The sequence below is a fragment of the Protopterus annectens genome, chromosome 14.part0 (genome assembly GCF_019279795.1).
Source record: "Protopterus annectens isolate FY-2018-M chromosome 14.part0, PAN1.0, whole genome shotgun sequence".
Lineage (NCBI taxonomy): Eukaryota > Metazoa > Chordata > Ceratodontiformes > Protopteridae > Protopterus > Protopterus annectens.
The window spans coordinates 50,867,282-50,880,481 of NC_056748.1; the positions used below are offsets into that span (position 1 = coordinate 50,867,282).

The 13,200-nt window shown below is 44.5% G+C and overlaps 1 protein-coding gene across 1 annotated transcript in view; it reads left to right on the forward strand.

Moving 5' to 3' along the window:
* Positions 1-13,200, forward strand: part of DLG5 (discs large MAGUK scaffold protein 5) — a 3,463,687-nt gene that overhangs the window by 1,369,734 nt on the left and 2,080,753 nt on the right. The window contains exon 14 of the mRNA XM_044055764.1: positions 1,009-1,184. Within this exon, the coding sequence (XP_043911699.1) occupies positions 1,009-1,184 (176 nt within the window). The remainder of the gene's footprint in view (positions 1-1,008; positions 1,185-13,200) is intronic.

Sequence of the window (13,200 nt, forward strand, 5' to 3'; positions counted from 1 at the left end):
ACCTACATCATTGGTGAAGTTTTTTTCTAGTAGGATGCTGCCTCATTAGCACACTAACTAGCACCAAAACCTAAGTAGACAGGTTAGGGCAGAGGTCCTTGTGGACTTTACTGAGGATAGGGCTGTTGTGCACCCATAATAATGGTGCACTTGAGAATACTTTTCTGGAAAAAAACTGAGTAGTGGTGCAAGCATTTCATAAAATGCAGTATGTCAGCCACTTATGAGTGATTTTCACAAAAACTTGGCCATAGGGTCAGATATCTGTCTTCAGGAAATCCCATGGAAAAGGGCTACCAGTGCAGTACTGCTCCCCTACTTGAGCACCTGCTAGTATGGTGAGGTACTCATGTAATATAATTTTTATACATTGTATTTTTTATGTTATAGTTTTGTGTCTTACTAGTTAATTATTTACACACATTGTTGCTCTGTTTTTGTGTCTTGTGTCTTGATTGTGGAGGCTGTTTTGGGCCAGTCCCCATTTGACATTTATTAAATGGAAGAAAAATAGATATTCTTTTCCCATATGGCTTTGAGAAGGATCTCAGTGGGATTCTGCCCATTTTATTTTTATTTTTCCTTAAATTCGGTTGTTGTGTGAGGATGTTGCATATAGAATGTATAACTTTTTATATTTCTGTTAATTTTGAGCGATTAGTAATGCTTTTCTGGTTCATATAAAGCTACTTAGACTCCAGAGAGAGAGGGAGTTCTGAAGTATTACTTGACATTATTGTGCATTATGTCACACTTAGTAAAATGACTTGCCTGACCTTTGAGCATTGTGTTCTGTATTCCCTGGCTAAGTCAGATTCAGACTGATATGGATGGTACACTAAGCAGGAGGACTAATGCTGTGAATAAGTCATTTTTCTTTTTAATTTTTTTTTTTGGGGGGGGGGGGGTTTGCATGAACCATTATAGAATACTTGATGGGTTTGAAAGTAGTTCCCACTTTTGTTTTATGGACTAATACCAATGTTTTAATATGTTTGTTGTTTCTAGAGTGAATGATTGGCTTCTGAAGATAAATGATGTGGATCTCACTAATAAGGACAAGAAGCAGGTGATTAAAGCGGTACTGAATGGAGGTGGGGTTATCAACATGGTGGTTCGAAGGCGGAAATCCTTAGGAAGTCGAATGATTACTCCTGTTCATGTTACTCTTGCAGGGCACAAAGGTAAGAAAATCCATATTTTTTCATGTGTTTTATTGTGCATGTTAGAGATACCATGCATTTTTTTTTTGTTTTGTTTTGTAAGGACTGCTTTCACTAAGATTGTTCAACTTAATTCCGCTAAGAAATTCTATAGATAATTTTAGGCAACTATGTCTTTACATTGAAGGATAGGTATGCAGCCTTGTCAGCGGATATCAAGTATTTCTAAACAGTTTTCATAAACATTGAAGATTACTGATTTGTTGATGTCTGTTTCATTCTTCCTCACTTATCGGTTAGGATTTCTTCCTCAGATCCAACTCAGCTGCATACAACAGACTTTGGATCCAACTCTTGAGCTCTTCCCAATAGATCTGTAGCTATTTCTACAGCTTTTAAAAACTCCTCTGTGGATGAAATTGGTGCTGCAGCACATTAGTCTACCTTGCATATTTTTCTCAAACATAATATCTGGGTCGAGGGCTTCCTTTGGAGCCACAGTTCTCAAGAGTATCCTGTCTTAATGTTACCCCGAAGCAAAAGATAGCGTAAGCTTCTGACCCAACATTTGGATCAGACAGAGACCACATGACTAGTCTAAAAGACATTTCTGAAGCTCTTCTATTTCTGTTGATGTTTATCGTGTTTCACTGTTGCAGTCATTACTCTTGTGTTATCCTGCTGGCAGGCTACCCTCAGTTGGCCAGAATTCCAAAGTCTAGGTCCGGCGTCGGCTGCTGTCACCTCTTCCCTGACGTCGGTGCGCCAGGAGTATAAAAGATGCAGCTGACGCCATTTTCTCCAGTCTTTCTTGCCGCATGGTGCCCGTAGCAAAAGCAGTTCGCAAGTGCCAGTCGGCCGACTCCTGAGATTTTCAAATCTGAATTTCAGAACCAAAGTCTTCACTAAAGTACCCCATTGGGGAAACTTTTTTCTTGCTCCAGACCGATGTCAGAAAAAGTTAACAATTGTATTTCTTGTGGGAAGCAAATACCTCATAAGGATTTTCACTCTTACTGTATTCCTTGCCTAGGCCCTGATCACAACGTTGCTAACTGTCGGTTTTGTGCTAGATTTAACCAACGCACTATTAAGCGTCGGTTCGATTTTGCATTTCATTACTTTGGCCAAAGATTTAATTATGTAATGCAGTCGGAAAAACCGATGACCAAAGTTTACAAAAAACGCAAGGACAAGGAAAAGGATAGGCATCCGAGGTCCAAAACCGGCGATGAGGCCTCTGGTAGGCCAGTCGCCGGTTCGCCAGTTCTCAGTGAGGCGCTTTCACAGCCCCTGGCACCCACTACCTCAGAGCCACAGGCCGCTTCCGACTCCCACGTGGAGCCGACTGGGCCTCTGGATACTCAAGGTATTGGACACTCGGAAATCATTACCTCAGATGGTTCCGGAGCCGCTGAGCAGGCATCGGCTTCTGAGGGTGTCTTCAGACCTACACAACTATATATTAAGCCATCTTCAGCTTCAAAGACAAAGACTAAAGCAGTTCTAAAGACAAAGAAACAAGTACAGCATTCTCCTACTCAGACTTTCATGCCTAAAAAAAAACAGATGCTCAAAATGGCCAAAGACCTAATTACTTTGATCAGGGGTTCCCGTCCCCCTCCTGATAAGAGACCTAGGCAAGAGACAGAGTATGATTCTTGTGATCAAGTTTCTATTTCTTCTGATTCCTCTTCTGAACAGGATTATTCCATGCTTCCCTATGAGGATTCTGATGCTGAAGAATCCATCCCTTCAGCCTCTCCTCCTGAGGATTATTATTTTAGGGAAACCCTGCATACCATGAGGGAGCATTTCCACTGGGAGAGCCAAGATTATTCTGAATCTAAGAAAAGGCTCAGAGACATTCTGCTACTTCCTCAGCACAGACCTCTTGCTATTCCACCTGTTCTAGACATTGTAGATGATGTATTTTCAGAGTCCGGCCTGTCCCCTGACTCTTTACCCCCTGCACCTGCTAAGCCAGACAGATACTACAGGGTCCCGGATTCTCATAAATTCCTATATAAAACCCCCGCTGCTGACCCAGAAACTATATCTCAGGGTCCCAAAGGGGGTTAAAGCTTCCACAGCAAAAAACCCTGTCCCCTCTGATAGGGATTCTAGGGCTCTAGACAGATGGGAAAAAAGTTTACACTTCTGCTACCTTGGCTGTAAGGGCTTTAAATTGTCAAGTTTCTTATGCTTAAATATCAGCAATATTTAATGTTGCTGCTTAGACAGAAATTGTTGACAAATACTGGATGTTCAGAGAACAAGGAAATGCAGGATTTATTGCATGCAGCTGAACAAGTGGGAAAGCATACTTTGCAATGTGGTTATGATTCACTGGAGGCCTCTTGCAGGGCCGCCATTACAGGTTCTGTTATTAGAAGGCATGCTTGGTTAAAGGAACAGAATCTGCCTGATCATGTTAAAGCAAAATTATTAGATGCTCCATTACAGCATGATACTTTGTTTGGTACTAAAGCAGAAGAGGTGTTGAAAAAAATGGAGGATAAAGCAAAATCCATGCAGACAGTCAAGGATTTCTTACAGGTACAGCCACCCAGGTTTAGCAGGAACTGGCCTTCTAAAAATCGGTCCTTTCCAGTGTCAGACAGACCACAAAGAGGCAGAAACAGGTGTCCCAGAGGCAGATCTCAGCCCCAAGGCTCATACAGGCCTAAACAATGGGGTGCTCCTACCTCCAAAAGTGGAGAAGACAAATCACAACCTTACAGGAAACAGTCCCAATGATTTTCCTCTGACAGATCCAAGCACTTTTCTTTTGGCAGCCCCCTTAGGGGGAAAACTAGCACTTTTTTCATCAAATTGGCAAATGGTTACCCAAGACAAATGGGTCCTGAACATAGTGTCCCAAAGGCTACAGGTTCCATTTTCACACCCTACCAAGGTCAAAAGGTATGCCAGACCTGCCACACAATCAATGGGCAGAGGCACAAAAACAAATTACAGCCCTCAAGGACATGAGGGCCATTCAACAAGTACCACAACAAGAGCAGGGGCAAGGATTTTACTCCAGACTTTTCCTAGTGCCCAGAAAGGACAAAACCTGGAGACCAATACTGGACCTGTCTATACTAAATATGTTTCTGGAAGTTCCAAAATTCAAGATGTTGACTCTACAGCAGCTTCTGCCCATGCTGGGCAAGAAGGCTTGGCTCGTAACTTTGGACCTAAAAGAGGCATACCTGCATGTCCCAATCAGACAATCTTGCAGAAGATACCTCAGATTCATAGCTGGCACAATGCATTACCAATTCTCTGCACTGCCCTTTGGCTTATCTACTGCGCCCAGGGTCTTCACAAAATGCCTGGCACCAGTAATTGCGTTTTGCAGACAAAGAGGAATTCAGATATATCCCTACTTGGACGACTGCCTAATTCAAGCAGAGAGCAAAGACATTCTTCTAGAGCATCTGGCGTTTGTGAAAAGATTACTAATTGGCCTAGGGTACACAGTAAACGAAAAGAAATCAAATCTAGTGCCCTCTCAAGAGATAATATTCCTGGGTGCAAGCTTAAATACAACTGCCCAGATGGCTTATCTCACGCCAGACAAACAAAAGCAACTGACTTCTTACTTCAAGAAATTGACAACAAAAACCCACTTATCTGCAAGGAAAATCCTGCAGGCCTTGGGTTTCATGGCATCCTGCATTCTACTAATTCCATATGCCAGACTGCATATGAGGAAACTACAATGGTATCTAAAAAGTGTTTGGACTCAGCATTGCCACAGCCTGGAGACAGTAATTGCACTCATTCCCTGCCAGCAACAGGAGTTTTGATGGTGGGCAGAGGCCTGTCACCACAACAAGGGTCTGCCATTCAGTTTACCCACAGCCAGACAGACACTGACAACGGATGCATCAGATTATGCCTGGGGGCCCATATGGCAGGCAAATGTATTCAGCGCACATGGTCTGCAAACCAGATGCATCTTCACATCAATCAAAAAGAGATGCTAGCTGTTCAAAATGCCCTGACAGCTTTCAAGGACCTGCTTAATCCAGGACAGCTACTGATAAAGACAGACAATACTACGGTCATGTGGTACATAAACAAGCAGGGAGGTACACATTCCTACCCCCTCTGCAGACAAGCAATGACCTTATGGGACACAGCATTGACTTTTCAAGTTCACCTGCAAGCACAATTCCTGCCTGGAAAAAGAAATACACTGGCAGACGAACTAAGCAGAAACCTCATGGATCCCCACGAATTGAAACTGGATCCACAAGTCTTCAGCATGAGAACAAGGAAATGGGGATGCCCAGACATAGATCTATTTGCCTCCCCTTACAACTGCCAATTTCAGAGATTTTGCACAAGGATTTATCACAAGCAAGCATGGAAAGTGGACGCCCTATCCTTCAGCTGGAAAAATCTAACAGTATATGCCTTTCCTCCACTGCCTCTCCTTCCCAGGGTACTCCTAAAGGTCAGAATAGAGAAGCCAAAAATGATACTGATTGCACCAGACTGGCCACGCCAGCACTGGTACCCAATCCTAAAGAGCTTGTCTCAAGGTCCAGCATGGATATTGCCTCAAACTTCTCACTTGCTGACCCAACAAAACAATTGGATTCTGCACAGCCAACTCAGACCTTAAATCTGGCAGCATGGCAGATAATGTAGCCATTCAGAACACTCCTCTTTCAAAAGCTGTTATGGATGTTATCTTGGAGGCCAGGGATGCCCAGTACCAGAAAGTCTTATGCAGAAAAATGGAAGAGATTCTGTGCTTGGAACCAGGAACAAGGCATTGACACGTGTGTACCAAATATCCCTCAGATTTTACAATACCTAACTGAGATGCTGAACAAAGGCCTTTCTTTCTCATCAATTAAGATTCATGCCTCTGCCATTTCAGCCCATTACAATACAGAACCACCTATCTTTTCTCATCCTTTAATAAGACAGTACCTCAGACGGGCCAAAAACATTAGGCCTCCAAGGAGAACACCAATTCTGGCCTGGGACCTCAATTATGTTTTGGAAAAACTCACACTGCCTCCTTTCGAGCCAGCATCAACAGATGATATAAAATTCTTATCCTGGAAAACAGCTCTGCTCCTAGCAATAACCTCTGCAAGACGAGTCTCGGAGTTACAAGCACTCATGGCTATGGAACCTTTTATCATTTTTCACCCAGACAGGGTTTCTCTGAGGACAAACCCAACATTTATGCCTAAGGTGGTGTCCAGTGTGGCCCTCAACCAAACCATTCACTTGCCTAACTTTTATCCAAATCCACAGAACAAAGGTGAGAAAATTCTGCATTCTTTGGACATACACAGGCAGTTACGCTTCTACTTGGACAGAACTAAAACTTTCAGAAAGACTGAGCAACTTTTAGTGTCATATGCTGCAGGATCACAAGGAAAGGCTATCTCAAAACAGACTATTTCAAAATGGATAGGCCATTGCATCCATTTCTGCTATTTTCAGCATGGCAAATCAGTGCCTAAGGGCATTAGGCCTCATTCCACCAGAGCAGCAGCCACTTCAGCAGCCTTCCTCAGAGGAGTACCAACCAAAGATATCTTAGAGGCTGCAACTTGGAGTTCAGTGCACACTTTCACAAAGCACTACCACTTACCTCTTTACTCTAAGTCTAGAGCAGGCTTTGCCACTGCAGTTTTGCAGGGCCTCATAGCCTCTCCTAATCCTATTTAGCCCAGCCACCCATCCTCAGCTTTGGGATTCAATCCAAGAGTAATGACTGCAACAGTGAAACACGATGAACATAGTACAGTTGTGTACCTACCATAAATGTAGATGTTCGAGTGTATTCACTGTTACAGTCCAGGTTACCCACCCACCAGCCCCCTTTTCTTTGCTGGGACTTATCTGCACTTCTCTATCCTATACAACCTATGATGTGTATTTGCTTGTAGATGAAGGAAATGTTATCTTTGTGCATGCATATTTATTGGCTTTTTTTTTCAGCCTACCAATTTGGGGGCACCTGACATCTGGGGCAAGAAAAACTGAAGAAAATGGCGTCGGCTGAATCTTTTATACCCCTGGCGCACTGATGTCAGGGAAGTGGTGACAGCAACCGACGCCGGACCTAGACTTTGGCATTCTGCCCGACTGAGGGTAGCCTGCCAGCAGGATAACCCAAGAGTAATGACTGCAACAGTGAATACACTCGAACATCAACATTTATGGTAGGTACACAACTGTACTTTTTCCTCCAAAGATTCCTTACTCAACAATAGGCAGCAAAGTTGATCTGAAGATAGTTGCCACACAGGGGTATTATGGGTGGAAAAAAACTTAAAGGAGCTTGAGGATGGAGCACTGGTAAGGCTGGATTGGATTGGGTAAGCATTTCAGTAACCCAGCAGTCATACTGGAAGGACCATGATGAAAGGATCCAGCGTTAAGGGAACCAAATAACCTCTGATTCACCTCCATAGCTAGTGTGAAGCTGATTTTGTAGGAGGATTCTTAAACTGCCTAAGGAGGTTTTGCATCCCTCTAGAGATATAAGCTTTATTCTGGAAAAGATGGCAAAGTCCCCTTTGAACCAGATGGATGTCCTTCAAGGATGCATCTGCAGTCTTTACAAATGGGTTGTCCTGTCGTCAGGCAGCCCTTCGGTCGGCCGGATTCCAAAGTCTGGGTCTGGCTTCGGCTGGTGTCGCACTTCACCCGACGTCATTGCGGCAGTTATTCGGGTATAAAGGCATCAGCCGACGCCATTTTCCTCAGTCTTTCTTGCCGCGTGGCGCCCGAAGCAGAAGCTGTTCGCAAGTGCCGGTCGGTCAGATCCAGAGATTACTACTACCGAATACTACTTCGAAGACTTCTATAAAGCTAAGTACCCCGTTGGGGACTCTTTCTTGCCTCAGCCGATGTCAGAGAAAGTTAATAACTGTTTATCTTGTGGGAAACAAATACCTCATAAAGATTTCCACTCCTATTGCATACATTGTTTAGGCCCAGACCACGACGTAGCAGCTTGTCTAGCCTGTGCTTCTTTTAACCGACGGACGCTTAGACGTCGATCGGACTTTGCTGAACAGATTTTCGGCTCCGATTTTGCCTACATTATGCCGTCGGATCCTCCGACTACACAAATAACCAAAAAACGCAAAGAAAAGGACCGACACTCGCGGTCCGCGGTTTCGGCCGAAACCGCGGTTAAGCAAACCACGAGTGTCTCGGTTTCGGCCGAAACCGAGCAAGCGGTTCTTTCTTCAGCCGATAACTTGCCTTCTACCGAGGCCTCTTCTAACCTGGTAGAAACGGCTTCTGAAATCCAACCTTCTGTTGCGGTTTCACAGGATTTATCAGACACCATTCCCCTGGATATTTCTACCCCTGCACGTGGAGCTGCTAGGCCTCCTCCAGCTATGTCTATTAAGGCCTTTGCCAGGGCTAAAGCAGCCAAAGCATCAAAACCTGTGCCTGCCAAGCCCCCCTCTCACAGGCCCAGCACCAGCTCCCATATGCTTTCTTTGGCTGAGGATCTCTTCTCTTTAATTCGTGGAGCCCAGCCTCATCCAGACAGGGCCTCTCTCCCTCCTCCAGAAAAGAGGCCTAGAGCAGAGCCCCCTGAGCCAGTATCCACAGATGATTCCTCTGATGACTCAGAACATACAGACCCTCCTGAGGCTTCTTATTCTCCTTACGAAGACTCTGATGCTGAGGAGTCTATCCTTCAGCCTCTCCTCCTGAGGAATTTTCCTTTGGGGAAACCTTGCATGCTATGAGGGAACAATTTCAGTGGCAGGGCCAAGATTTCTCAGACTCTAGAAAAGGCTTAGGACCTTTCTACATTTGCCACAGCATAGGCCTTTAGCTATACCTCCAGTTCTTTCTGTTGTTGATGATGCATTTAATGATGCTTGCACTGCTCCTGATTCTTTACCTCCGGCTCCTGCTAAGCCCGATAGGTACTACAGGGTCCCGGACACTCATCACCACTTATATAAGGCTCCTTTTGCAGATCCAGAGACTATCTCCCAGGGTCCTAAAGCTGTAGCAGCTACTTCTTCTAAAACCCCTCCCTCTGAAAGGGAATCCAGGTCCTTAGAGATGGGGTAAAAAGTTTACACCTCTGCTACTTTGTCAGCTAGAGCTTTGAACTGCCAATTTCATATGATTCAATATCAAGAGTTTATGCTTGACCAGTTGACTAAAAGCTGTCCTCTGAAGAATCTTTAGATAAAAGTATGTTCAAGAAATGGTACATAACATACAGCAGGTTAGTAACCATTCTTTAAAATGTGGCTATGATGCACTGGAGGCTTCCTTTAGATCAGCCATGACTGGCACAGTTATCAGGAGGCATGCATGGTTGAAAGAACAGGCATTACCAGACCATGTCAAATCTAAGCTTTTGGATGCACCTATGGACAAGGTCAATTTATTTGGTTCCCCTGCACAGCAGGTACTAAAAAGATGGAAGAGAAAGCAAAATCTGTGCAAACAGTGAAAGATTTCTTACAAGTTCAACCTCCAAGGTTTAGCAGGAACTGGCCCTCCAAGAATTGGTCCTTTCCGGACTCCTCTAAGGCACAAAGAGGCAGGAATAGGCGCTCTAGAGGCAGAAACCAATCCAGGGGTGCCTACAGGGGTCGCCAGTGGCAGGGTAACAACCAACGAGGCATGGATACAGCCACCACCACTACAACAACTCAATCACAGTGACTTGGCGGTGGCACCGCCTACCAGGGAACAACTAGAAGCACCCTTAGGCGGAAAGCTAACCTTATTTTCAAGAAACTGGCACTGCATTACAGGAGAAAAATGGATTTTGCAAACTATAGACCAGGGTTACAGATTCCATTTCCATACTCTACCAGGAAAGAGAGGAATGCCAAACCTACCACCTACTCAAAGGACAGAAGCTCTAAAACAAATATCTCAATTATTAAGAATGAGAGCTGTGGAAAAGGTACCATCTATGGAGCAAGGGAAGGGATTTTACTCCGGACTCTTCCTGGTACCAAGAAAAGAAAACAAATGGAGGCCTATTCTAGACCTGTCCGCTTTAAACACATTCCTCATTGTTCCAAAATTCAAAATGCTGACCCTACAGCAGCTTCTTCCCATGCTGGGCAAGGAGTCTTGGCTGGTAACTCTAGATCTCAAGGAGGCATACCTGCACGTCCCCATAAGACCAATTTGCAGAAGATACCTCAGATTTCTTGCAGGATCAGAGCATTATCAATTCTCAGCATTGCCCTTTGGCTTATCTACTGCGCCCAGAGTGTTCACGAAATGCCTGGCATCAGTAATCGCTCATTGCAGACTTCAGGGGATTCAAATCTATCCCTACCTGGATGACTGCCTGATACAAGCGGACAACAAAAACAAACTAACAGAAGACTTACAAAGAGTCATCTACCTGCTGCAAGCCCTGGGATATACAGTCAATACAAAAAAGTCAAGGCTGATTCCATCCCAAAGAATAACCTTTCTGGGTGCAGAACTGGGCACATCAAAACAAATGGCATTTCTAACTACAGAAAAGAAAGAGCAACTTCCTCTCTACTTCTTGGCATTAACAAAGCAGAACCATCTAACTGCAAGAAAAGTGCTACAAGCTCTAGGCTTCATGGCATCCTGCATAATACTGGTCCCTCATGCCAGGCTGCATATGAGAAAGCTACAGTGGTACCTAAAGAATTTGTGGTCACAGCACAAGCACAGCCTAGAAACCAAAATTCCAATGATCCCATGCCTGAAGCAAGAGTTCCTATGGTGGGCTCAGGCCTGCCAATCAAACACAGGATTGCCCTTCTGCAAAGGTCAACCAAGACAAACCATCACGACAGATGCCTCAGACCTCGGTTGGGGGGCACACATGATGGGCAAGTGCATTCAAGGCCTATGGACTCAAGACCAGCTGCATCTGCACATAAATCTAAAAGAAATGATGGCAGTAAAATTGGCAATCCAGGCATTCAGACCTTTTCTCCAAGAAGGCCAGTTGATGATAAGGACAGACAACACCACAGTTATGTGGTACATCAACAAACAGGGAGGCACACACTCATACCCTCTATGCCGGCTGGCACTGGACCTATGGGACGTGGCTCTGAGCTACAACATTCAGTTACAGGCAATTTATGTACCAGGGAAGGAAAACATTCTAGCAGACATATTAAGCAGAACTACAACAGATGCCCACGAATGGATGCTGCATCCGGACATCTTCAAAACCATCACAAGAGAATGGGGATTACCACAAATAGATTTGTTTGCATCCCCATTCAATCACCAGTTGAAGAAATTCTGCACAAGGACTTACCACCCACTTGCGTGGAAGGTGGACTCCCTATCTTTCAGTTGGAAAAGCCTGACAGCATACGCATTCCCACCACTTCCTTTGATGCACAAGGTGCTTCTGAAGATCAAAGAGGAACGTCCGAGGATCATTCTGATAGCCCCAGACTGGCCAAGACAACATTGGTATCCACTGCTGAGGAGCATGTCCCGGGAACAAATATGGACACTGCCCCTGATCCCATTACTGCTAACACAGAACAACTACAACATCCTGCATCCAAACCTAAAAACTCTGCAGCTAACTGCCAGGAACATTACATAACAGCAATTAACCCAAATTTATCCCAAAGGGTTAAAGACATAATCCTGGAGGCTCGTAGACCTTCAACAAGAAAGAATTATGCAGCAAAATGGAAAAGATATCTCATCTGGAGTACTGCAAAGGGGCAAGATGTGACACTGGTGAACATAGCCAACATCCTGGAGTACTTGGTGGAGCTCTTCCATACAGGCATGTCCTACTCTTCCATCAAGATACATGCATCAGCTATTTCAGCAGAATACAGCTTGGATCCTCCTGTCTTCTCGCATCCTCTGCTCAGACAGTTTCTGAGAGGAATTAAAAATGTAAAACCTCCCAGGAAACCTCCATTGCCAGCATGGGACTTGAACTTTGTGCTAGAAAAACTGACTCTTCCTCCTTTCGAACCAGCAGCAACAGCAGAATTACAATACTTATCCTGGAAGACTGCTTTCCTGCTGGCAATAACTTCAGCAAGAAGGGTCTCTGAACTACAGGCATTAATGGCAGTGCAACCCTTCCTGATCTTCCATCAAGATAGAGTGTCCATGAGAACAAATCCTACATTTATGCCTAAGGTGGTATCCAGAGTCTCTTTAAATCAGGCTATCCACCTTCCTACATTCTTCCCCAACCCACAGAACAGGGGAGAAAGGCTCTTACATACCTTGGATGTACACAGACAATTACGCTACTACCTGGACAGGACAAAAAACAATAGAAAAACTGACCAGCTTCTGGTAGCATATGCAACAGGAAAGGAAGGAAAACCAATTTCTAAACAGACAATCTCCAAATGGATAGGAAATTGCATTAGATTTTGTTACTCCTACCATGGAAAGAAAACTCCAGAGAACATCAGGCCTCACTCCACAAGGGCTACAGCCACTATCACAGCTTTCTTACGAGGAGTGGCTACCAAGGACGTTATAGAGGCTGCTACTTGGACCTCCGTGCATACATTTGCCAAGCATTATAACTTACCTCTATACTCTAGATCCCGTGCTGGTTTTGCCACTGCTGTTTTGCAAGGGATCCTAACTACACCATAATCTCTTCTCATTTCTTCCCCCCCAGTTTAGCTATGGTATTCTACCCATTTGTAAAGACTGCAGATGCATCCTTGAAGGACATAGTACAGTTTTGTACCTACCATAAATGTAGATGTCCGAGAGGAATGCATCTGCAGTCAGGATTACCCACCCTGCTTCCCCTCTGAGGTACTCCTAGGGTATTTGCCAATCTTCAGCTAGCTTGGGGGGGATCTATTATGGTGTATTTGTTTGTATATATGTACATACATGCTTATTTTGTGAGTTTGCTCTCTACTATTTGGAAACTTTGGCATTTATCCAAATTTAGCCATCCAAGAGAGCACCTGGCATCTGGGGCAAGAAACACTGAGGAAAATGGTGTCGGCTGATGCCTTTATACCCGAATAACTGCCGCAATGACGTC